Genomic DNA, 25,630 nt, shown 5'->3' on the forward strand with positions numbered 1-25,630 from the left:
GGAGAGAGAATCCCAAGCAGGCTCTACGCTGTCAGGGCAGAGCCCGATCCCAGGAACTGTGAGATCATGACCTGAGCCAAAATCAAGAGTCAGATGCTTAACTGACTGAGCCACCCAGGGCCCCAAGACTCTGCTTTTTATTTATTTATTTAATTTATTTTTGAGAGAGAGAACGTGAGCTGGGGAAGGGCAGAGAGAGAAGGGTACTGAGGATCCAAAGCAAGGTCTATGCTGACAGCAATGAGCCTGATGCAAGGCCTGAACCCATGAACCATGAGATAATGACCTGAGCCGAAGTTGGAGGCTCAACTGACCCACCCAGGCACCCCAAAACTACTTTATAAATCGAACCATATTCAGGCTTGTACACTAGTACTTATGAATTTAATCTGGTTTGAGTAGAAAGCAGGTGTTTAACTGAATTTATTAAATCAAAGCAGAGAAGCCCATCTGTAAGAATTCTTTGGCTTGGGGGTGCCTAGGTGCCTCAGTTGGTTAAGCATCTGACTCTTGATTTCAGTTCAGGTCATAATCTCACAGTTCCTGAAATCGAAGCCAGCATCAGGCTCTGTGCTGACAGTGCAGAGCCTGCTTGGGATTCTCTCTTTCTCCCTCTTTCTCCACCTCTCTTTCTCTTTCAAAATAAGTAAATAAACTTTAAAAAAGTTCTATGGCTTGGGTGCTGAGTAAACTTGGTTGTCAGTCAAGTGTATAAGTCTGCTCATCTCTGGTCAATCAAGTACTCTTAAGTTTTGACGTGAGACAGTTTGGAATGAAAATAAAGCAGGACATTTTATCCATGTGCCAGAGGAAACCTGGATCCTTTACCCTTGAACCTCCCCTGTAGACCCATGTGTGCATTACTAATAATTCTTCTGGGACTCCATTTGGAAAGAATCCATATAAGTGAAGTCTGCATGAGGGAGGGGGCTGGGCCTCAGGCCACTCTACCTCAGCAACCCACCAGGAACACAACTCTCCCTCACTATCATGCAGCTCCTTTCTTTGAAGACTCTGAAAGCTTCTGAGGGGTGCCTGGGTGGCTGAGTTTAAGTATCTGACTTCGGCTCAGGTCATGATCTCATGGCTCATGAGTTTGAACCCTGAGCTGGGCTCTGTGCTGACTGCTCAGAGCCTGGAGTCTGCTTCAGATTCTGTGTCTTTCTCTCTCTCTGCCTGCTCATGCTCACTCTCTTTCTCTCAAAAATAAATATTATGAAAAAGATTTAAAAAATTTTTTTTCAACATTTTTATTTATTTTTGAGAGACAGTGAGCAGAGGAGGGGCAGAGAGAGAGGGAGGCACAGAATCCAAAGCTGGCTCCAAGCTCCGACCTGTCAGCACAGAGCCCGGCATGGGGCTCAAACCCACCAACTGTGAGATCATGACCTGAGCTGAAGTCGGATGCCCAACCGACTGAGCCACCCAGGCACCCATGAAAAAAAAATTTTTTTTTAATGTTTTTATTTATTTTTGAGACACAGAGAGTCAGAGCATGAGCAGGGGAGGGGCAGAGAGAGAGAGGGAGACACAGAATCTGAAACAGGCTCCAGGCTCTGAGCTGTCAGCACAGAGCCCAACGCGGGGCTTGAACCTCACGGACTGTGAGATCATGACCTGAGCTGAAGTCGGACACTTAACCGACTGAGCCACCCAGGTGCTTCCTGAAAATTTTTTCTAATTGAGAAATAGAATAAAGACTCTGAAAGCCACTGAGAACATATGTGATAGAAATTATAAATATATAAGTTGTAATTCTCAACATGCCATTTGAATTTAAATTTAATGAATTTAGATTTGGAAGAGAACTACCCAGATCTTTATATATGAGATACTAAGCCTCCTGATTAGACAAGGCACCAAAACATTGGCTTCTCCCAGAAACTGAGCCTACCCTGGTCTCACATCACTCTTGTCTCTAGTCATGAGAGGAGTAGAAATAGCAACTAAATTCCTGCATCTGTCTAAGGAGAGTTATAACCTGAAGGTTTTTTTTTTTAATTGAAGTATAGTTGACATATAATATTCTGTTACGTTTCAGGTGTCTATCACAGTGATTTGCTATTTTTTTGTTACCATTTTATTTATTTTTATTTATTTTTTATTTATTTTTATTTTTTTTCAATATATGAAATTTATTGTCAAATTGGTTTCCATACAACACCCAGTTTGCTATTTTTATACATTACAAAATGATGCTTGTGATAAGGCTAGTTGCCACCTGTCACCATAAAAAGTTACTACAATATTATTGACTATATTTCCTATGCTGTACATTACAACCCCATGACTTGTCTGTTTTATAGCTGGAAGATTAAGTAATTCACCCTAGTTATATTTCAGCTGAACCAAAGATTAAAGTTTGCTCTCTTTTAGAGTTTACCCCATAGCTCTTCCCATGCATGAAGCAATAAGTAAGTTGGTCCTAGTGATCTTGGTAAGAAGCATTTCTGTGGAATGAGGGGATCAGTGTATGACTAAGGGGTGAACAGAAAGTAAAGAACATAGAAACAGCAGGCAGTGTAGATAACTCCTTTAAAATATTAAGCAATCATAGCACCTGGGGGTGGTTCAGTTGGTTAAGCATCTGACTTCAGCTCAGGTCATGGTCTCACAGTTTGCGAGTTCAAGTCCTGCATCAGGTGAACACAGGGCATGCTTCAGTTGGGGCCTGCTTTGGGTGAGTCCTGCTTCTCTCTCCCAGTCTTTTTCTCTGTCCCTCGTGGGATATTCTGTCTCTCTCTGTCTCTCTCTCTCCCTCTCTTCCCTCCCCCCCCCCCCCGCTCCTCACTCACTTGTTCCCTCTCTAAACAAACAAAAAAGCTTTCTTTGCCAAGTCCTCCAAAAAAAAAAAAAAAAAAGTTAAGCAATGAAAGAAAAAAACAGATATAGAGGGTTACATGGAGTCTAGGGTTTTTATTTGTTTGCTTGCTTGTTTAAGATAGACATACCATACTTCTCAATGTTGAGAAAGATCCAGAAGGGAAGGTAGGTAGATCAGTTGAAGAGCTGGAAGAGTGAAGAAAAATTCTTAGAGCGTGTCTTGAAGAGGGAAGCATATAGCATCTGTAGCTCAGATGCTGAATGCGCCATGTAGATTTATGGCTTTGGAGCTCAGGTTAGGCCCCTGGAGGTCAGAAATTTGGGTGTCAACAGTATGTATTTAGAAATGGACAGGGGGCGCCTGGGTGGCTCAGTCGGTTGAGTGTCCGACTTCGGCCCACATCATGATCTCACTCACGGTCCGGTCCGTGAGTTCAAACCCCGCATCGGGCTCTGTGCTGACAGCCTGGACCCTGGAGCCTGCTTCAGGTTCTGTGTCTCCCTCTCTCTCTGCCCCTCCCCCACTCATGCTCTGTCTCTCTCCTTCAAAAATAAATAAACATTAAAAAAAATTTTTTTTAAGTGGACAAGACTATTCACAGAAAATGTACAATGTGACAAAAAATAGGTATAAGGAAGGAATCTTATAATCTTAAAATTCTTGTGAATCCAACGTCTTAACGCAAAAAAGAAGTGGTTTTTGATTTGGGGGTTTTATTTTTTCACATTTCACTTTTTGCTGATACAAAAGGATACATGCTGATACTTGAATACACTTTTAGGTACCTGTGTAGTGTTTACTCAGCTGGAGATACATTGTTTTTCTTTGAATGTTTTGAGTTACAACCTTTTTTAGAGGAAAGGTCTGTATGACACGGAGTATAGCATCACACACATAAGAAATTTCTTAAAAAAGAAAGGACTCTCAGTAACAAGACTGATACCCCTCTAGTCAGGTTCATTGAAAACAAGTGTCATAATTTTCCTGTACTAGTATTAAAAGCTAGTGTGAAGGGGCGCCTGGGTGGCTAATCGGTTAAGTGTCCAACTCTTGATTTCAGCTCAGGTCACGATCTCACAGTCCATGAGGTTGACCCCCAAGTCAGGCTCTGCACTGGCAGTGCAGAACCTGCTTGGGATTCTCTCCCTCTCTCTCTACCCCTCCCCTGTTCGTGTTGTCTCTTTCTCTCTCAAAAACAAACATATAAACTTTTTTTTAAAGCTAGTGTTAAAAGTAAAAGATCTCTTTTGATCTGTATATATATATTCAGGTTGTCCTGTGGTTGGAAATTGTCTAGTATTCAGGGTGAATTTTAAAATGACTTAGTTAAAAACTTGGTGTGATAAAGCTCAAACTGGTTATTTTGGTTCTTAAAATACTTAATTATTCTTTCTGTGTTACTTATGGTGGTGAGTTTTATTTTTGTTAACAGTATAAGCTAGGTTACTATAATAGAGATTCCAAATACAGTGGCTTTACCACATTGGAAGTTTCTCTTACACCACAGGTTAATCCAGAGATAAGGATTCCTTTATTTCATTGTTCCTCTATTTCCTTAGGTATTGTCAGAGTAGAGTCACCACTTTGAAGCTAGAGGTAGGGGGAAAGGAAGGGAAGAGGTTATTGAGTCTGCAGTGAGTAAGATACACTTTTATTCACATTTCATTGGAAAAGAACAAATTATGTGGCCATACCTACCTATGAAAGGGAAGCTGTGAATGTAGTTTGTAGCTAAGTGGCCATGTGACAAGTTAAATTCAATTACTTAAGAATGAATTAGGACAGTTAGCAGTCTACTGTATAGACACCTTCTAAATTTTCAGGAACTTTTTTTTTTCCTTTTTTTTTTTTTTTTGTCTTTAGCTTAAGAAGGTATGTTAATCAAACTTTGATAAATACAGATTAATTCTTCAGGTCATGCCATAAATCAGTGAATTCAGTTATTTAATGTATTTAGTTTAGATAGTATTCTTACAACTCATCAAAAACCTAAGTCTATCTTAGCAAAACTGTTCTAGTATTACTTTATGGTTTATTATTCTATATTTCTCATCCATTTAAAATCATTTCTATTTATTTCCAAATTTCTCATTTTTTCATTTCAAGTAAAATTCAGAAAATGATTGCAATCTTCATTTTGTAAAAAATAACTTCTCCAGGGGCACCCGGGTGGCTCAGTCCATTAGGTGTTTGACTTTGGTTCAGGTCATGATCTCAAAGTTTGTGGGTTCAAGCCCCGTGTCAGGCTCTGTGCTGACAGCTCAGAGCCTGGAGCCTTTTTTGGATTCTGTGTCTCACTCCCCCTGCCCCTCCCCTGCTCATGCACTATCCCTCTCTCTCTCAAAAATAAATAAAACATAAAAAAAAAATTAAAAACTAAAAAAAACCCAAAAAACTTCTCCAGGGGTGCCTGGGTGGCTCAGTTGTTAAAACATCCCAACTCTTGATTTCGGCTCAGGTCATGGTCTCATGGTGTATGAGTTCAAGCCTGCATTGGGCTACACACTGGCAGTGCAGATCCAGCTCCCCTGTCTGTCTGTCTCTCTCTCTCTCTCTCTCTCTCTCTCTCTCTCTCTCAATACATAAATAAATAAGCTTAAAACCATAATGTCTCCATAAAATTGTTCACCAGACAATACTTTTAACTTGGGGTACAGGGAAGGGAAGAAAAGGTGAATTTGCCAAACTTGGATGAATGTTCATTGCAGTTTCAAGATGAAATAACACATAAATGGAGTCTAATTATACCCAGAAATACTTTACAAAAATGCTCCAAGATGTTCAGTTGCTTGTTAGAAAGGCCCTTTGGGCTTTTGCATATATGACTGTGTATCTGCCTACTCCAGAAGCAGTGTCTTGGGTTACCCTGCCCCTCTCCCCCGGGTGATGAGATTTCATACCATATCATGCTTGTCAGCTCTAGCTCTGAAACCTTAAGCTCTAAATAAGAGGCCTTTTGTTACTCAGACACCATATTCTTTTGTGGAGAAATAGCATTCCAATGGACTGGTAATTTGGATAGCAATTTTTGTATAAAAAAAATGTTCTTACAGCAAATATTGCTGATGGTTCTGACTGCTTCTGTTGTGGTGGCACAGACAATCCAGGTGTTGGGTTAGTGGGAGTTGATGGCACCTGTCACAAGTGGGCCAAATGCTGTGACCCATATAACCTGTTCACATGGGTGTTGAGGGTTGTTGACTCTTGTTCTATGTTTTTAATTCACTTTACTCTTTAAAGGAGAGAAATGATAAAATTGTATAGTAGGGGTATACAACTCTTTCTGCTCTTAAATTGGTGGGGGAAAAAAAGCCATCTCACATACTTTCTAGACTAGGGTTTAAATAAATGAATAAATTCATGCATATATATATTAAAAGAAAGTGGAAAATGAAGTTGTAAGCCTTAGTATTTTTGAGAAATAACTTAATGTCAAATCACTTAAGTTGTTCACTTGAAACTAATGCAACATGTCATCTATACTCAGGAAACCCCGCAGCACGCTCTGTGCTGACAGCTCGGAGCCTGGAGCCTGCTTCGGATTCTGTGTCTCCCTCTCTCTTTGCCCCTCCCCCCACTCACATTCTGTCTCTCTCTCAAAAATAAATATTAAAAAAATGTTTTTAAAAAGTAACTTAAATATTGTTTTGTAAATATTGCTGATAATTTACATGTAAATTACACCATAAGTTTGTTTACCAGTAATAATTTTAACTTGCTTAAGTTGATGCTCAAATTTTGATCACAATGGAAAGATATGTCAGGAATCTAGAGGTAGGCGCCCAAGCCCAAAGCTCCCAGCCTTAGGGAGAAGTGAAAAGCAAAGAAGAGCAATGGACTCTGTATACCGCACTGCGCTCGAGTCATTGCTAAAGGATGGCAAAAGGACTGCTTTGTTGTAGTTCTGACTCCTTGTCCTAAAATTCATATTCACTATTCACCTGTAGCAATTATTTGAGCATAATTCTTGTTGTTTTTCCAAGTCCCCAAATTATATTAAAAGATTAACTTGGGGGGGCGCCTGGGTGGCGCAGTCGGTTAAGCGTCCTACTTCAGCCAGGTCACGATCTCACGGTCCGTGAGTTCGAGCCCCGCGTCAGGCTCTGGGCTGATGGCTCAGAGCCTGGAGCCTGTTTCCGATTCTGTGTCTCCCTCTCTCTCTGCCCCTCCCCCGTTCATGCTCTGTCTCTCTCTGTCCCAAAAATAAATAAAAACGTTGAAAAAAAATTAAAAAAAAAAAAAAAGATTAACTTGGCAAGTTAATTTTACTCAGCACTCAGAATGTACCAAGCTCTAAGGGTTTGGTGGAGAACAAGATAGATAATGTCCCTGCCCTACTGGAACTTAAATCTACTGACTAATTATTATGTATTAATATTATGTGTTAAAGTATGTTTGAGTATAGTCAGCTTGAGTGCTTTTTTGTGCAAAATCTTCTTAGCTTTATTATAGTCTTAAACCCCAGTCAAGGAACCTTCCAGATTGCTTCAACTGTGTGAGATTAGGCACAACAGGCAAAAGGACAACAGAACTTTGATAAAGGGGAGCAGAAATAACATAGCTTTGATCAGGCTTTTGCTATAAACAGCATCACCTGGCTACCTTAAAAAATGATGTGTTTATCATCAAAGTGTACTTGGTAAGTGGGTGGATAATGCTGGATATATACCCTCATCCTCAAAATGTAAGCACTGACTTTCTCATAAAGACACAGGAAAACAATACATTGTATTGGGGGGGTGTCTTTTTATTTTTTTTAATGTTTATTTTTGAGAGAGAGAGTGTGTGCACACAAGCAGGAGAGGGACAGAGAAAGGAAGACAGAATTTGAAGCAGGCTCCAGGATCTGAGCTGTCAGCACAGGGCCTGACGCAGGGCTCAAACCTATGGACTGAGATTGTGACCTGAACCAAAGTTGGATGTTCAACTGACAGAGCTACCCAGGCGTCCTGGTTTTGATGATGATAAAGCACCATTTGTAATCACCTTGTACTTTTAAAATTTGAACAGTGAGATAATTTAACAATGTTACATGGCAGCTTGGAACATCTCTGAAGTCACCATCCTTGGAAGGGATAAGTGTTGGGAAAAGATGACTGACAGCTGGTACTTGCTTCTATATTTGGCTTGTTGCCACAGCTGGGAGACCTGTCTAAAATAGACACATAGAGACTGTCAAAATCAAAATCAGATGTCATGTGTTAGTTTTAATAACATTCTCTGGTCCCCTTCCTATCCTATCACCTAGTGAACTTTCAGTATACTAGTTCCCAGTAGTCTCCAAGTAATTGTATTGAATTAGGATCCATTTATTCAGTCATCTGAAATTGATGTTTCCTCATTAGTAAGGTCCTTGCCCTTCAGGAGCTCACAGGCTATTGGAGAGACAGATAATGATGACCCCTACTGATAATCTAATGTGATATATTATGGTAGAGGTTATGCATGGAGATCATGGGCCATCCTTGGGCTCCCTCTCAGCATGAGACTAGCCCATTGACTTAAACATGGAATCCACACTAAAAACACTGTTCCTTGCTCGTTATGTGGCTTGGAATAACAGGTGCCAACGGCTGCCTTGTCTATTTATGTCCCCTTTATATTCTCTCTTTCCTGACTCCCTCTCCTCTCTGTTAACACACTCATTCTCCCTCCCCTGGCATCAACACATGTGTCTGGATCTTTTGCATCTTCTTTGTCTAAATGATTCCCCCCTCCCCCCCACCAGTTTCTCTACTCTTGGCCTCCAAGAAGTGATAGGTTTTTGGAAATTGATCCCACTATTTACTGAGCAAATTAGGTGAACTGTCAAAGCCTCAGTTAACTGATCTGTAAAGTGGGGTAATAGTTATCTTAAAATGTTGTGAAGATTGAAATAAGATACAAAATTTCAGTTGCAAACTCTCATAGATGCTCAATAAATATGAAGTGAATGTTCCCTTCTGATAGCCAGGAGTATATGAATTTGAAAAAAATTTTTTAAATTACCTAAACTGTAAAAAGATTGGATGTTAATACTTGAAAGGGGCGCCTGGGTGGCTCAGTGGTTGAGCATTGTACTCTTAATTTGGGCTGAGGTCACTGTCCCAGGGTCATGGGATCAAACCTTGCATTGGGCTCCTGCTCATGCTGTCTCTCTCAATTCTCTCTCTTTAAAAGAAAAAAAAAAAGTTGTTAGTACTTGAAGATTTTTTAAGTGACTGTTAGTGTCTTCTTGGCTCTATGATCACATCACATTCTAAGTATAGAACTTTTTTTGTCTTGGCCTATTTTTGTTTATAACAGCTGAATTGAGATATAATTTATTGCTATAAAAGTCACCCTTGAGAATATACCATTCAGTGGTTTTAGTATATTCACAGAGTTCTGCAATATCACCACTATCTCATTTTAGAAAATTTTTATTACTCCAAAAAGAAATCCCATACCTGTTAGCAGTCATCCCCCATTTCTTCCTCACCATAACTCCTCTGTCAACCACCTATTTTCTGTCTGTGTGGTTAGTCAGTCCTGGCTGTTTTATACAAATGGAATCAGACAATATATGATCTTTTGTGTCTGATTTCTTTCACTTAGCATAATTCTTTCAAAGTTCACCTATGCTGTAGCATGTATTAGAATTTCATTTCTTTTTATTTTTTTATTGTTATTTTTTTAACGTTTATTTATTTTTGAGACAGAGAGAGACAGAGCATGAACGGGGGAGGGGCAGAGAGAGAGGGAGACACAGAATCGGAAGCAGGCTCCAGACTCTGAGCCATCAGCCCAGAGCCCGATGCGGGGCTCGAACTCACAGACCATGAGATCGTGACCTGAGCTGAAGTTGGATACCCAACCGACTGAGCCACCCAGGCACCCCTTCATTTCTTTTTAAAGCTGAATAGTATTTCCCTCTATGGATAGCCCATAATTTGCTTATCCATTCATCACCTGGTAGGTATTTGGGTTGTTTCTACTTCAGGGCTATTATGAAAATGCTGCTATGAATTTGTATTCAGGTACAAAGTTTTTTTGTTTTTTTGTTTTTAATGTGTATCTTGAGAGAGTGTGCAGGCATACAAGTGAGGGAGAGGGGGAGGGAAAGTGAGAATCCCAAGCAGGCTCCACACTCAGCTCAGTGTGGAGCCTGATGTGGGGCTCAATCCCACAACTATGAGATGATAACCTGAGCTGAAATCAAGAGTCAGATGCTCAACCAGCTGAATCACTCAGGCGTAAGTTTTTATGTGGACGTATGTTTTCAGTTCTTTTGAATATAGGCTTAGGAGTATAATCTTCAGTTGACAAAGCAAAGAATTTTCATTTCAAAGCAAAGAATTCTCATGATGAGAGAACTGAAGGTTCTTACTGAGGGGGACTTTGGGGTTTTCTTTCCATACTCGTTTCTTAAGATTGGAGTTTTTTGTATTAGACCTCACAGAGCACTATGCTTCTAGGAATGCTTGGCTTGTCACAGAAACCAACAAAAAGCAAGGTGCTCGCTTCAGCAGTGCATATACCGAAATTGGAACGATATGGAGAAGATTAGCATGGCCCCTGCGCAAGGATGACATGCAAATTCACAAAGTGGTCCATGTTAAAAAAAAGAAAAAGCAAGGTCTTTTCTGAAAGGATGAGAAACAATAAAAAAGGCCCATATAGTAAAGAATGGTTTATTAGCATAACAAAATAACTCCCAAATCTCTTATTCTCACCAAAGTATTTATTTTCATTCACTTTTCATACAGGGTACACTGCAGGAATCAGAAAGGGAAAACCCTCCTGTAGAGATGTAAATTAAGGAAAAGTTAGGTGAATGTTAACACATTTCAGATATATCCTATCCTTTGCTCTAGAGCATAAGCTTTTAGAGGGAGGGTAAAAATGTTTCCTATTCTCTGAGCCATCTCCCTTCCCAACCCAAACTGAACTGAAAGGGAAAGAGGTGTCTGGAACAGCTTCTGGAAGGAGGTCTTCATTCCATCCAGGAGCAGGCTTTAAAGCACTGCATTTACCTTTATAGAAAACCATGGAGAGGGAAAAAATGTCTTTGAAGTGGAACTCGCCATTAAGCGTCATATGGTCAGTCACACAGAGGTCACTAATCACTCTCCCTTTTCTTGTTTTTCAGTGAACGAGATAATTGGGAGAGACATGTCCCAGATTTCTGTTTCCCAAGGAACAGGGGCGAGCAGGCAGGCTCCCCTCCCTGGTCCCGATTCCCTGGATTTGGGAAGATCCGATGGGCTCTGACAGTGCTCCCTGCAGCCATGTGTCTACCACCATGTACTTCTCAGCATGTTTCTCTCCTTGGACCTTGGGTTTCCAACTCTGTGGCCTTCAGGACTGGCGCCAGGAGTTGGGATCACTATATGTGGGGAAATCAGCATTCCTCCACCTCAGGCCTTGGGTAGATTGTGAAAGAACAAGAGCAGCATAGACTGAGCTTTGGGGAAATGAGCTTTGCTTTTTATATTTAAATAGGATACTTTTATATGATGGGTGCTTTTGAGTGTGGATGCAGCAGGCTCTCGCATTTCAGAGGTGCTGCTTTTGCAAGTGACCTGGTTGCTTAGCTATGATTGGTGATTTGTACTCCTTTATGGTCATTTGAAGGACTCTTTAGCTTTGATGATTATTTTTAAAGTAGGAACTTTTGATAAAACCTTCCAGAGGCAAACATAATAGAAAAAAAAAAAAAATTCTCCCAAGCCCACACCTATGCCTCAGAAACAGCATGTCCTAAAGCCTTTCATAGATTTATAGGAAATAAAGCCAAATGTAGTTCATACCTCTTTATAAAAGTAAACTGTTAAAGTAAGAGGAGACCATTCCAATCATTGAAGTGTTGGAATATTAAATGACATTCCAGAGCATAGCCTTTTGTAGCTTTCTAGGTGATCTTTCTGCAATCTCTCCATACTGACTCCATGTTGAAATTGCTTTTTTGCCTCAGGGCCTTGGGTAAGATAGCTACGCATAAGGTGACTTTGAAAGGTGGGTTGTTTGAGCTTCGTAGCTTTAATATCTTGCCATCCTGCAAACAAGTAGGCTGTGGACTGCTTTTCCCTTTTGTGCCCTCTGGTCCCAGACCTTTTCCACATGGGAGTATCCTCATTTGGCTGCTCTGTAACCTTTGAAGCCACAGTCTCATGATGGTTTAGGCAAATTTGCTGGTTCTAACTAATTTCTAGAGGCCATGCTGTGTCAGAAGCTAAGCACAAATGAGCTATGCTTTAGAACAGTAGAGAAAATGCAGGACTCCAGATCGGAAGCTTTTAAGATTCACAGTGGCATGGAAAGCTTATCCCTCATTCTGTTTACAGTCTAAAATGATTCTGGCCTACCGTGTCCCGTCTACGTGGCCTAAAACCAGCCTTTTCCCCCAAAGGCTTTGGGGCAAACCCAAACATGCAGTAGCATCACAGACCTGACCCTCCACACCAAAGATACCCTGGTGCTGCTGCTGGTGAGGCTGGTGCCCAAGGCCGGGGCCAGCAAGAAACTCCAGCCTGCTGTCTACCAAAGGAGGTGCCCGAGTTGGGTGCTTTTTCCAAACCCCCCTTTATCCCTCCCTTTAATGGGATTAGGTACCTGTTCTAAGGCCGGGCCCATTTCAAAGCCCCTGAAGCTTGCAGTATGTTTTCAAACGAAATCATGTAATTTCATTTATTCAGGAAGCAAATTTTTTGAGTGCCTATTATGTGTGACAGTGTGCTGAGCTGGTCAGAGGGCTTGATGTTGTTACTCCTGGGGATTAGGAGTTCTGGATGCCAGGACTCTCTATTGAAGCCAAGTGGGGCCTAGGCAGCGGGAGCCAGTTCGTTGCCCACCACCTCTAGTCAGCCGGGTAGGAGCTGTTGACCTCCTACAGGATGAAGTATGGGTTGTTTTTATTTTATTTTTTTTCTTTTTCTTTAAACCATGATGATTTATATTTTTTCCTTAAAACTAGTTAGAGAAAAATGTCTGTCCTTCAGCAAATCACTCTGGTCCCTCCTGGAGCTGGGTGTTTTTAGATTTTCTTTTTAAAGTAAGTTTTATATCAGAGTGTGGATAGTGAGATTTGCTTCAGGGCCTGAAGTTGGAAGCCCACAGCTTCCTTTGGTTTGGAGGGGTTGTGGGAGGCGGCCCCTGACTGGAAGTTTCAGACAGCTGGTCAGACTTGCCTCCGCCCTCTTGCCCCTGGGGTAGCTGCCTCACAGGAGGTTCTTGTAAGAGTTCCCCTTACAAGACCCTTTGGGGGTTGCTCTGCTGCCCTCAAGAATAAAAGCCTCTATGATCCAGAGTTGCTATGCACCAAATTTTGATGCCTTTTAAATACCTTGATGCCTGTAGCACTAGAAATGCTTTCCTATTTAAAATAAAAGTTAAATTTTAAAATAGAGCTTTATATACTATATGAGCAGTCTTGTATCATTTTGTAAAATCTTTGGCTTACGAGTCAATATTTTTTGGCTTTGGAGGTAAAGACTTTAATCCTTTGTGCAACATAAGTGGTGTTAAAGCACACATCCACTGAACTATGCAAGTTGACTTCAGTAGCAACGTTTAGCAACTGGGCATGTTCTAGCACCCACTCCTACCCCTTCCAGCCTGTGCTAGATCTTGAATTGAGGCATGGGTTAAGCAGTCTTCTGCTTACTAGAGATACACACAGAAACATGGCTGAAAACAGCTTGAAAGGGAACAGAGGTCTTGTCTTCAGGTGCACATGTGGTGTTACTATCTGAAGGGCAACCTACCCTGCCCAGGGCTAACCACGATCACTAGAGCTCTGCTGGGTCTGCCTATGAAGCCCTGTTTTTAATACTCCGAACAGATGGTCATCTTTAAGGCTCAGGTGAGCTAAAGTTTGAAACCTTATATTTTATAAAATGGGCAATGTTCAGTTAAGGAACTGGATCTCAGTTGTGTTTACAGCACTTGGGATTGTTTTCTTACATATTTTGTATTTTAAAACCTTTTGTAGGAGTATAGTGCTCCTTACACAAATAACAGAGAAGAGCCAGCAATTCAGGTTCCTCAGTTACAGTGCTGAAATAATAAATGGTGATCGGTCAACGGTGTCCTTGAAATCTGCCTGAGTTTTCCTCTGCCTGGGGCAGGTGTGGAGCCCCTCACTCTGGGGTCCAAAGCTAAGGAGACTTTGGCTTTTAAAAAGTCCACTTGGTTAGAACCTTTGTTTATTTTACGGAGGAGTGAGTAGAGTTCCAAATTCCTTCCGAAGCTTCAGTTCTGTACCCTCTAATGGGTGCAAAGGACATTCCACGGTGTCTGCTGAGTTCAGGACAACTGGCCTGCCCAAGGTGTGCATGAAAAGTAGGCAGAAAGTCCCCTTTAAAATTTGAGCCTGAGTTTTTGTGAGGGCCTCCTGCCCCCTAGTGTCCTCTGGGGATATTGCAGTATAGTCCATCAAAACAGCTTGTGATTTTGCCACAAAGCTTGTGCCAAGCTGGAGGTCCCTTAGATGGGACCACCTGGCACAACGTGGCCATTGAGGTCCAAGTATCGTGGGAGCTGAGGCCAGCACTCTCTGCCTCCCTGCCCCCTACTAGGAGGGATAGGGGAAGGTAGAACATTGGGATCTTTACTCAGAAGTTCCCAGGAGTCATACGTTGAAGGCACCAGGGCTTACATTTTTAAAAAGAAAACAAGCCTGCTGTGGACACCAGCCCCACAGAATCTGAGGGTATGGGCCATGGCCAAAGCTGACCAAAGGCTCTCGGTGCTACTCAGGAGGCCCAGATCAGGCCGTTGCGAGCAGGGTAACACAATTCCACCCCCAGTCCTGCATGCAGGGTCCAGCCATCATCTTTGGGGTGAACAGGCAGGGCAATAAGTGGGAGGTGGAGTTAGGGCTTGAGCTCCTCTAGGTGCTTTCTGAGAGCTTGGACAAGCCAGAAAGAAGCCACCTGTTTGAGAGTGCTGGTTTTCTGGATGCAAGAGAGTCATGTTAGACATCAGCCAGCTCTTACCTCCTGGCTCCCTCACCTACAAACACACCCACTCTTTGGGGGCCTGTAGCACAGTGCGAGGCGGGTCACCAACAGGTATCAAACTGGTGTAGTCATCAGGGGCTAACTGCAGAAGGGAAAGAGATTTAGGGGAGGAAGCTCCAGCCTCAATCAGGTTCCCAAGCCCTCCAGCCACACCTCACCTGATAGGCCTGGAAGATGCTGAGCAGATCCTTCATACCAGTGGTATATGGGACACCCTGCATACGGACCAGGGCTCCTGGCTGGGACAACACTGAGGTGGAAGCAGAGGCCAGGGCAGCAGGGGGCGTGGTGAGGTAGCCCACAGTGGTGGGGGAAACGGGGGGGCTAGGATGGGAGAGGCAGGAATTTAGGAAAGCAGTCCCATTTATGGCCTAGACCAAGACCTGCCTCCCTCTTCCTTTGCCTGTGCCTTGTTTAGTTCAGGTCTTCCTGCCTAAAACCTCTGCCTCTACAGAGTCATCTCCATTCTGATTTGTAGATGGCATCAGCCAGGCCACATCTGTCACTCCCGTGTCCATCTTAGTATAAGTCTGAGCTCTAACAGACCTTGGATTATCTGGTGCAGGAAGGGGATCATGACCCTCCCCCAAACCAGGATGGGGACAAGACTGGAGTTTTCTTAGCAGCAGATACCTGGGGTAGTAAGCTGTGTAGTTCATGTAGAGTTGAGTGGCTGGCCCTGGGTAGTAGGCAACAGGGGTGGGGGCAGCAGGCACCCTAGCAGCCGGGAGCAGTGCTGAAGAGGGATATAGAGCTGCCGTCTCAGTGGGAATGAGTGTTGGGGTGGCCTGGAAGGTGGCGTAGGTGGGTGGTGAGAGGCCTGGAGGCAGAAGTAGAGAGTGCATCTGCAGGGAGCCCAGCACTGCCCTGGATGAGGCAGTCAGAAAGGAGTCCCCACTGGAGAAAGTGAGAGTTATAACAGCTTGGCCCCCACATGCCTCCTTTCCCCAGCCCCTGAGACACTCACAGGGCAGCTTGCAGGGTGGAGGGGACAAGCCACTACGGCCCAAGGTGCCTCCCATCAGCACACGGCTCATCTCCTCTGTGGAGCAGGGGACCACTTCCACGTAGCGTTCCTTCATCACTTTCTTATGGCAACGCTGAGCAGCAGCTAAAGCCCGCTCTGCTGATGTCATCTGGATGAAAGCATCACCTGACGGCCGGCCCTGTACACATGGTGGTCTTGTAAGCAATCTGTCGTATGCAAGAATGCCTTACTCCCAACCACACCCCCCTTCGTAGTTACGTGTGTCTCCCCACTGGCAGCAGCCTCACCTGCTGATTGAGCACCATGTGCACACCGTGGGGCCGGATGTCAGCAGCTGCATCCCCCAGAAAGCTAAGGATGTCTTCAATGGTGGCTGTGTAGGGCAGGCCTCGAAGGCGTACACAATCTCTCCCAGTCCCAGCTGCCAGTGGAAAGGGGATGGGCAGCAGTGGAGCAGTGAGTGTAGGAAGGAGTGGGCTGGATGCATAGCGGTTGAGGACCTGGTAAGGAAGGCAGCAACAGGCTGGTCACGCCGAGTAGGGCCGGTGCACAGGGGATGGAAGGGGCACCCTGGAGAATCACACAGAGGGTAGGGAAAGCCCTGGGTGCTCACCTGCTGCACCTCGGCCGCAGTGCTCCGGAAGAGTTCAATGTATCGCTTACCCAGTATGCCCTTGTGCCTGCGCAGCGCAGCCTGTGCCAGCTCCTCACAGGCAAAGAGGGCAAAGGCATCACCAGTGGGCCGGCCGTCAGGGTGGCGCACAAAGAGCAGCCCATCAGCACCCCCAGTCACCGGGCACTCTGGCCCCAGAAAGCCTAGCACATCTGCCGGCCCAGCTGAGAAGGGCAGTCCCCGTAGCCGCAGAATCACTTGGTCTTCCCGTGACAGGAAACGAGCCACCTCTAGTGATGTGCCTTGGTGGGAGGCATGGGAGTCACCTACTGACTCCATTTGTGCCCTTCCAAATACCCACCTACACCTGGCACAGGGGAGCAGAAAGGCAGGGGGTGGTGGGCAAGTGGGACATGGATCAAGAACCAAGGGAACTAGGTGCTGTTGGGAGCACACTCACCCCCTGCAATCTTGACAAACTCTTCTCCTGTTGCTTTATATACCTGTGGGTACAGTGGGGGCAGCCCATGGGTCTCCAGCCTGGCTGGCCTCAGCTCTGTCTTTCTTCACTCCCAGCCCAAAGCCCCACCTCAATATAGCGGACACCCATGTGGTGCTTGTGTCTCTGCAGCGCTAGGTCCCGCTGCTCGCTGTCCACAAACCGGATGAGAGCCTCGCCATTTCTGCGGCCCTGGGCGTTGAGGCAGAGTGCTACACCACCCCTGCGGAGCCAGTGCTGGGTTAGTGCTTCCTGGGCGGGCCTGCCCTCCTGAGCCACCCATCCTGCCTGCTGTACCCACCTGGCAATGTTGAGTCCTTTGAAGAATCGAGCCACGTCCTGGTCTGATGACTGCCAGGGCAGCCCACGGGCCCGAACTACAGTCTCACTGTCCACCACATCGGCCTTGCTGCTGTGGGGGCAGGGCACAGAATCAGAGCTGTCCAGCTATTGTCACCCCCACCCCTGCCCCCACACTCACCAAGGACCTGTCTCATATTTCTGCTTTACCACCTCTGCCTTCGAAAACAATTGACCTGAGAGGAGATGGCATGGGGGTCAGCAGGGTCTGGTGGAGGGGGTCTCCCCACCAAGCTCTGCAAAAAGAGGACAGTTGAGGGGGATGAGGTGACAAAGGAGCATCTACCTGTGGTCTCAAAGAAAGTAACAAGTGGGGAGGGGGACTTTGAGAAAGTTAAGAGGTAGACATTCACCCAGTCCTGAGAGCAGGTGACAGGTGGCGAGGGGAATCTTACCACTGGGCCCTTCGAGCAGGTGGAGGATGACAGCTACCATTGTCTTCACTTCCCAGACCCCAAAGTCATCCTCTGTGGCATCTGTCTCCAGCCCCAGGTCTATGAACAGGGAGGTAACAGTGAGGAAATCCCAGCATGAGCACCAATCTTGGTCCCACCTAGGTCCAAGTCCCCTACATGGACAAATGCAGAGTCCCGGCAAACATTTGTTTGGATCCAGGTAATATATGCCCTTACAAGTCCCCATCCCAGACATATGCAAACATATGTCCATATTTCAAGTGCACCCCAGCACAGACACAGAGGCATGTGCCCTCAAGGACTCAGCAGATAATGTAAACTTGCATGTGTTCACATAACCCTCTAGGATGCACATACTCAAAAACTGCCTGCGGCTTCCCCTCCACCCTAACCCTGCTGGGGTCACAGATACCCTGTGCCATGGTGGCCACGGTGAGCTCCCTGGCAGGGCAGGCACTTGGGTGCTGCACATGGAATTCTCTGCGGAGGTCGTAGAAGGAGAAGAAGGTGTCGGGGAGCACCAGGTTCTAGGGGCACATGGGAGTGGGCATGAATGGAGGGAACTGAGCTGCCCTGCCCACCCCCACGATGGGGGTCCTGGGAACCCTACCCCCTGTTGTGCCCTCAGTGGCATACCTTCCTGGAGGCCTCAGGGTGCAGGACCTGTCGCAGCAGCTGCTGCCCATCAGTGCATAGCATGTAGGGGCCCCCGCCCAGCAGAGCCACATCCCCGCTCACCAGCTGTGAGAACTGGGGATAGGGAGTGGGGAGAGAGACAGACAGACTCACAGCTGGGTGGGCAGGAGGAGGGAGGGCACAGGCTGCAAAGCTGGTTCAGCTAGATGTTCAGCCCTACCCTGCCTGGGGAGGAGTTGGCCACACCTGTTGGGTCTGGCTCTGTGTCCCTTTTCTCCCCCAGTCCACGGTCACTTCTTCCAGGCCAAATGGGGGTACTCACATATCACCCAAGCCCCCATCACACACACTCCAAGAGTATGGAGTGGTGCCAGAGCAAACACCTGGTGGAGTGGGATAAGCAGGTGGGAATGGGCGGGGCAAAGCAGGTTAAACCTGTCCCTGACCAGGCACCACCCTCAGACAGGTGGGGGAGGCCCAATCCTGCCTGAGGCCCAGCTGGCTCACGGTCAATGGCAGCCCCGCCTCTTAAGTCTGACCAACCAAGAAGCAGAGAAAATCCAAGGACAGAGCCCCATACCTGGACGCCAGGGGCAGCATGAGCTTTGACCCACACCCTATCGACCGGCTGGCACGGGCTTGTTTACTCATGGGGGGGGGGGGGACTCCTCGCCCAGTCTCCAGCAGCCTTACTACCTCTGGAGAACAGGTATAAGCACTAAGCGGGGGCCCAGAGCAAACCAACCCAGTTCTCCTTCAGCACACTCCCCAAGTAGGGGCTAGCCTGGGAGCCCTTCAGGAGCAGGCTCAGGTTCAACATCTTTGTACCTAAATCAAGAACCACCGGAGGAGTTGTTGAGAAATGAAAGTATTTGTGTGTGTAAAGCACTTAAACTCATTACACTTAAGAGTCAGGCACAGGGTAAGTACAGTAGTGAAAAAACAGCAATGGGAACCGCCTCCCACTCCAGCCAGGGCTGGGAGGCACCCCGGGCCTTTGCACTCAGGAGTCAGGTAGCCTCCAGGCGGAGTCCGGACAGCGCCCACGCCTGGCCAGCCGGCCGGGACAGGCCTAGACGAGCAGCTTACACCTGGCGGCGTCTGCCTCTGAGGCAGACCCCGCCCTACGCCCCCGCTCCTGCGTCTCCTAGGAGGGTGGGTGGGCCGAGGACGCAGGCTGCAGGGACCGTGACCTATGGCCAAGACCAGGTCCCTCGGCCCTTTTGGCTTCCGACTGCTTTTCTGGGAGACCTGGCCAGGCAGGTCCCTAGAGGCGTCTCAGCCTCACAGCCACGCCGGCAGGGACCCTAGCAGGGGTCTCGTAGCCTCCATCCCGCGGCTCAGTAGAAGTGGATCCCTGGAAAGGCTGAAAAGTAAGGTGCCCCCAGGAATGACCGGCACACGCGGGAATCTCTGAAATTTTTAAACAACAGGAACTCGTCCTACCGCCCAGGCCAGTTGGTCGCAGCATGCCAGGCCCTGCCGCCTGCCTCCTCTCCCGCCAAGAAATGTCCCGCGGCCTGGCCATGTCTCCACTCACCCGGGCCCCAGCACTCACCTGCTGCAGCACCTTGTCCAGCGGTTCGGCCCGCGCCAAGCTGTCGGCGCTCAGGCCGCTCGCCTCGCGGCACTGCGGACTCAGTGCGGCCGCCTCAGCGCGAACCAATGACTTGTGCAACGTCCCCACCTACGAGCGGCGGGGATAACCGATCATCCACTGTTCGCCTCAGATCCTGAAACAACCTGGACACCCTGCTGCCCCCTTTTCATCGTACCTGACGGCTCCTCGGCTCCACCACTTGCCAGACTAGGAGGATTAAGTCGGTCTCGTCGGAGCCCAGGTCCGGCCCCATCGCACCGGCCGTGGCTCCGAACAGTACGACTAGGGGTCCAGGTCCTGGGCGGGGGTCGGTGGCGGAGTCTGAGGCGGGGTTCGAGCCCGGGGGCGGTGGCTGGGGAGGCGGCGGAGTCATGGCCGCAGAGGAAAGGGGAGCTCGGCCAAACACACGCGGACCGACGAGGTGCACGCACGCACCGGCCGACGGCAGACACGAATCAGTTTGGGCGGGACACCGTGTGTCGGGGGCGGCACCTGCAGCCCGGCTGGCGCAGTGGGCGCTGCTGAGACCCGCCCGCGGCGCCCCGAGGGGCGGGGCGGCTACTGGCCCCCGCCCTCTCTGGGCGAGTTACCTGTCCTCCCCGCCGGCCACGTGACCGAGGGCGTCTTGCAGATCCTCAGTCTCTTCTCCGTCCGAGACAAGCAAACCAATAAGGACCGTCGCGCGTGGAGGGCTCCCAACACCTTTTCGCCCGATTGTGCTTAGTGAGGCTCCTTTACGGCGCGTTTCCAGACCGCTCCGGACTACCCTAAGTTCTCCCATTTATATGACTGAGAAACTGAAGAGTCCGGCGGGAAGAAGGGACGTGGGATTGTCAAGCCCGCGCCAAAACTGAGGCGAGAGCCGCGCCTCGCGCTTTCGTAAGGGCTGGGCTCTGCGTGGACCTTCGGACGACGGAGAAAGAGCCCAGGGTGGAGGGGGCGCTTCCGAGACCTTGACCACTGAACCCACACTTCAACGCGTCCCTACTTAACAGATAAAGAGACTGAGGTGTCCAGTACGGAAGTGACTCGCGCCGGGACTCGGCGGTATGGAGGGAGTGGGAAGGAGACAGGTATTCCAGCCTCTAGGGGCTACGGGCGATTAGTGCTTCCCCCTGGTTTGGGCAGGTATCCGCCCCTTTGGGGACCGCCCACTCGGGCGCCTGCCCGCTGGTCCCCACTGGCGGAAACGCTAGGCCAATCAGGCCCTGGGGGAGGGGGAAACGTCGCTCTTCGGATCCTGCACCCTTTTAGATAAGCCTGGAATGTCAAATATTTGCTCTCCGGGCAGGGCCCAACAACGAAGTAAGGCTCCTCCCGTACCCTTCCTGGAGCGCGCCTGCGCCAGGCGGAGTTGGGGCTTCCTCTATCCAAGCCTTTGCAGTAAACTCTTCACCCCAGCGGCACTCCTAAACTCCCTTGAGGTACATTGTTCCTTGTCGGGCTCCTGTCTCCCGGAGTCACCACCCTGCCATCTGGGTGCTTACTTGATCTCGGTCTGACCCTTCCTGGCGCCCCCATCCGTTCAACCTTCGCGCTAGGCCTTTCCGTATTTTTCCTTCTGCGTGGGTCTCGAGGTCGCCAGCTCCTCAGAGAAGCCACCCTCTTGAAATAACTTGTCCTTGGGGCACCTGGGTGGCTTAGTCGGCTAAGCTTCCGACTTCGGCTCAGGTCATGATCTCACGGTTCGTGGGTTCGAGCCCCATGTTGAGTTCTGTGCTGACAGCTCAGAGCCTGGAGCCTGCTTCAGATTCTGTGTCTCCCTGTCTCTCTGCCCCTCCCCCTGCGCGCTCTCTCTCTCAAAAATAAATAAACATGAAAAAAAAAAAGAAAAAAAAAAGAAGTAACTTGTCCAGTGTGGCAGCTCTATCCGTCCTGGCAGCATGGGGCGGCTCCGCTAAGCTCCTGCACGCCCTCCTGCATGACAATTTATAGTGCTTGGACTCTTCTTGAAAAACTAAATTCTTTAAAATAACGTTAGAGCCCCTGCGTTGCTGAGCTCCTTTACTTATCTTCAGATGGGTCCTCCCAGATCATACCACTAATAGTAAACAACCTTCACTCCTTTCCCCTAACACTAAAGTAACTTCTAACACAATAGAACGTTTATTGATTGTCTCCCTACATCACCCCCACCCAAACATCAGATCCTAAAGGACAGGCTCATCCCCAGTGTCTATCAGTGCACCTGGCACATAGTACTTGCTCAAGACAATGAATGAATAAATAGTTGTCTAAGTGCTTTGCACCTTTAGCCTTTGGCTATTTCAGAACTAGTAACCTTACCTGGGGATAAGGGGTTTTTCCTCGAGAGTCTTCTCTGTGTGTGCTATTTCCTCTCCTACCAACCCAGCCCTTGCCCTAGTTAACCCCTGCTCTTCCTCCAGATTTTCTCCTCTCAAGTCCCCTCCTCTGTAGCAGGGTCCCCCACTGTAGTTTGAGATTTCTGTATTTCACTGGGAATGTCTCCCATCCCAACCCAGCTACTAGAGTTCATGAATCGTTAGTGAATGAACTGGAAATCAGGTGGGTGAAAAGGGTACGGCTCCGATGGTCTAGCCTATTGCATTTCCCAAACTGTAATCCAGGTACTTGGGGGCAAGGAACTTGGTCCTGTGAGCTAGACCACAAGCTTGTGGAATCCCATCCTTACCTTGGCTCTTTGAGGCCTGCTACAAAGGCCAGTGGCACTCCAGCCTTTGGGACGTGAAAGTTGGGACAGATACAGAGTGGAGATCCTTACATGGGACCGGGAGTGTGACCGTCCTTGTGGACCTACAGGGCATCTAGGAGTGGTGTAAAAGCACCCTCCTCTCTCTCTCTCTCTCTCTCTCTCTCCCCCAAGCCAGAAAATATCCCACTGCAGGAGACAATTCCTTTTTTTAAAGATTGTATTTTTAAGTAATCTCTACACTCAAAATGGGGCTGCAACTCACAACCTCAGATCAAGAATCACATGCTCTACTGACTGAGCCAGCCAGGCACCCCTCTAGGAAGGATTCTACACTGGGGTGCCTTGTGGTATCCACAAAGGCTATCCACACTCCCAAGCTCAGGCCCATCCCCACCCTCCGCAGCCCCTTGGCCGGCAATTGGGTCAATCGCTACTACCCTTTCTTATCTCCTGGGCCTCCAGGGTAGCCAGTGCATTGCCCCTCCATACAGGTTCCCAGCTACGCGCCTTTGCCATATAGCTGTTGAGTACCCACCAGAGGGCGCACTGACTCTGTCCCCTGAACAAGGTGTTGAGGCTGGAAGGAGGATCTTCCACTGGAGAGCTCCACCTAGGGCAATGCTCCAGGAGAGAAGTGAAAAGGGAAGACCCTTGATCCTGCCTCCCTCCAGCTTGAGCATCTTTGTGGCTCCGAGCTTCCTGGGATACACCAAGTTGTTAAGCTTGGTTTTCAGAACCCTCAACCTCTCTTCCACTCCCACCCACCACGTACCCCAGACACAGTGTGATTGTTCAGGTCTTCAGGCTGCTGCACATACTAAGCTCCCTGTCTGGACCACCCACCTACCTACTCCTATTGTTTTCCTGGCAAATTCTTACTTATCCTTCAAAACCCATCTCTAATAATTCTTCCTCCAGGCAACATTCTTTGATGCCTAAGCCAGGTTAGACACCCTGTTCTGGGCCCCTGTTCAGAACCCCCGAGTCTGGCCTCTCATGACCTCAGAGAGGCACTAGGAGCAGAAGAATAGGAGCCTCATGAGCCATGAGCTTTAAGGGAGAATCAGTTGGCCTTCAAATGGGCTCAGCTCAGAAGCCCTGGTCTTGGTTGGGTTGCCCTAAGCCCAGGCACACACCTGGTCCAGATAGGGGAGCTTGGAACTTGGGTGAGCAAGAGGGAATACAAAGGGCCCAGTAAAAGAGAAAAGGCAAAGGCTGTTGGCTGGATTCTCTCCTGAGAAAGATACCACACCTGACCTGACTCCCCAGTCTCTGGGCTTATTCCCACATCTGGCCTTTGCCCAGAGTGTTCTCCACAGGAATATTATCCTTCTTTCCCAATATTTTCCAGAATTCACATCCAGCCCTGTGGACCTCTCAGTTCCTTCTCTCCTCCAGGTCTGACTGGCACTAGGACCATATCCTGGAAGGGGGAAGGGTTAGAGAAGGCGGTGGGGGGGGGTGTGTGTGTGGGGGGGTGTATCACTCATTCATTAAATATATGTTAAGCACCTGCTGTGTGCCTGGGACTGTGCTGGTGGTAACTAGTAACCAAAGAAGGCAATAGCCCCAGTAATGGGCAGGTGAGGGGCTTGCTCTTCCGGTGATTATATTCTGATAGGAGCCAGGTAGGGCCTGCTTCAGAGTCAATCAATGGTCATGTCTGGGCTGAGACCTAAATACAGAGCTCAGTTAAGTTCCCCAAAATGAGGGCTGCAGAGTGATCCCAATGCAACAAGTGCAGAAGTCCTGAGGGAGAATGAGGTTAATTTTTTTTTCAAAACTGCATTTATTGTCATATGCATAAAAGCAAATGGCGAAGCATGCTGAAACATCTTGCATTAAGCCCCAGTCTTGACTGCCACGGGGTAAAGAACACTAGATTTTCAAAACTAAATAAGCAAGTATGTAAATATGCTTACATCTTAAAATTAATTCATGTAATGTTTCTTGCTAGCTCACCCATAAGCTGACAGTTGGAACAGTTTGCTGTATAAAACTGAAGTGTACAGCATCACACTAACATTTGTATCATTCATCTACTTTAGGAAATAGTTTCTGAATTCTTTCCCCTTTTATACTGTATCAGTAAGGCAAAAAACAAACCTTTGAAGCCATAAAAAAAAATCTTTACCCAAATAACTATTGGTAACTTGAGGGATTTTTCAGTTGTCTTATGCAAGGATGAATAGATCCAACGAGCTATTGAAGCTGGAGATGAGGGATCTGGGAGAGAGGGGAGGTGGAAGTTGGGGGAAAAGGTCAGAGTCCCCTGCAGGGTCCTCACTCATTATGACTGAGATGCATATGATGCATGCAGTAGGAGGATTATGTGTGGGGTTAGGCAGACAGTGATGGACCTGATTTAATGTTTAATGATGACAACCTGACACAGGGAGAGAAATCCATAGGAATAAGGGCATAAATTGGGATATCAGCAAGGAGGCGACTTTGGGGGTGAAAGTTTGGCATTGGGAAGGTAGAGCTGGCAAGACTTGGTGACCACCTGGTTGTGGGTCTGAGGATCAGGGAAGTATCTAAAGTCCAGGATGAACCCAGCTCTGCAGCCAGGAGGTTCATGTGGATGACAGGGTCATTGTGAGAAAGGGAGACCCTTACCTTCTGACTCCTCTCCTCTCCACAGTGCCAGCACAGATCATTGTGACTAGGCCTTAACATCCTCTCCCCGATGGCCATGGTTCCTATCATCTGCAAGGTCTGTGGGACTGGGGCGCCACGGAACTGCTCCAGAGGACAGGGCCACCCTGTGAAGGGTCCATGGTCACCTGAGGCTGCTGGGTTGACAAGACATTCAGACTATCCAAAGTCCAAAGCAACCCAGGCCATCCTGATGCCTACCCTCCCTTCACTTAACTCTTGGCCGTGGACTCTTGCCTGTCCCTAGTACTGACAAAATGATCTCTATGGTCTCCCACCGTGGGCCTGCAACAGATTGGTCCTTGGCAACCCCTCTTCTGGGTTCTAGGATGGAGGGAGGCAGAAGTTTTGGGTCCTTGCCAGGGCCTGAGGTGGGAGATA

At 47.6% G+C, this 25,630-nt stretch overlaps 2 protein-coding genes and 1 non-coding gene across 10 annotated transcripts in view; 2 read left to right on the forward strand and 1 right to left on the reverse strand.

Moving 5' to 3' along the window:
• NFATC3 (nuclear factor of activated T cells 3) overlaps positions 1-11,514 on the forward strand; it is a 142,797-nt gene extending 131,283 nt beyond the window's left edge. For 4 of the 5 annotated variants that reach the window (XM_040442863.1, XM_040498434.1, XM_040442862.1 and 1 more), the window contains one exon: positions 10,935-11,514. In XM_040442863.1, coding sequence (XP_040298797.1) covers positions 10,935-11,056 — 122 coding nt within the window. In that variant the 3' untranslated portion in view covers positions 11,057-11,514. The remainder of the gene's footprint in view (positions 1-10,934) is intronic. The other variant, XM_040498433.1, reaches the window with a different exon arrangement.
• On the forward strand, positions 10,299-10,405 carry LOC121010069 (U6 spliceosomal RNA). The gene has a single exon (XR_005780991.1). It is a non-coding gene; the product is annotated as a U6 spliceosomal RNA (small nuclear RNA).
• Positions 11,515-13,647: 2,133 nt separating the features above from the next.
• Positions 13,648-20,520, reverse strand: ESRP2 (epithelial splicing regulatory protein 2). Of its 4 annotated transcripts, XM_040442864.1 has the most exons (16): positions 20,093-20,499; positions 19,876-20,004; positions 18,318-18,431; positions 18,094-18,208; positions 17,661-17,759; positions 17,387-17,441; positions 17,207-17,317; positions 16,996-17,128; positions 16,867-16,909; positions 16,407-16,708; positions 16,081-16,293; positions 15,773-15,971; positions 15,439-15,625; positions 14,964-15,129; positions 14,782-14,887; positions 13,648-14,103 (listed from the first exon to the last, which is right to left on the reverse strand). In XM_040442864.1, the coding sequence occupies exons 1-15, from the start codon at positions 20,288-20,290 to the stop codon at positions 14,798-14,800; spliced, it is 2,154 nt and encodes a 717-aa protein (XP_040298798.1). In that variant the 5' UTR covers positions 20,291-20,499; the 3' UTR covers positions 13,648-14,103; positions 14,782-14,797. The 4 variants fall into 4 exon arrangements, with proteins under 4 accessions (XP_040298798.1, XP_040298799.1, XP_040298800.1 ...); XM_040442865.1 differs by having other exon boundaries at positions 13,648-14,887; positions 17,207-17,314; positions 20,093-20,498; XM_040442866.1 differs by lacking the exon at positions 18,318-18,431 and having other exon boundaries at positions 13,648-14,887; positions 20,093-20,498.
• Positions 20,521-25,630: the final 5,110 nt, after the last annotated feature.

The sequence above is a fragment of the Herpailurus yagouaroundi genome, unplaced genomic scaffold (genome assembly GCF_014898765.1).
Source record: "Herpailurus yagouaroundi ecotype Mexico unplaced genomic scaffold, PumYag 190, whole genome shotgun sequence".
Lineage (NCBI taxonomy): Eukaryota > Metazoa > Chordata > Mammalia > Carnivora > Felidae > Herpailurus > Herpailurus yagouaroundi.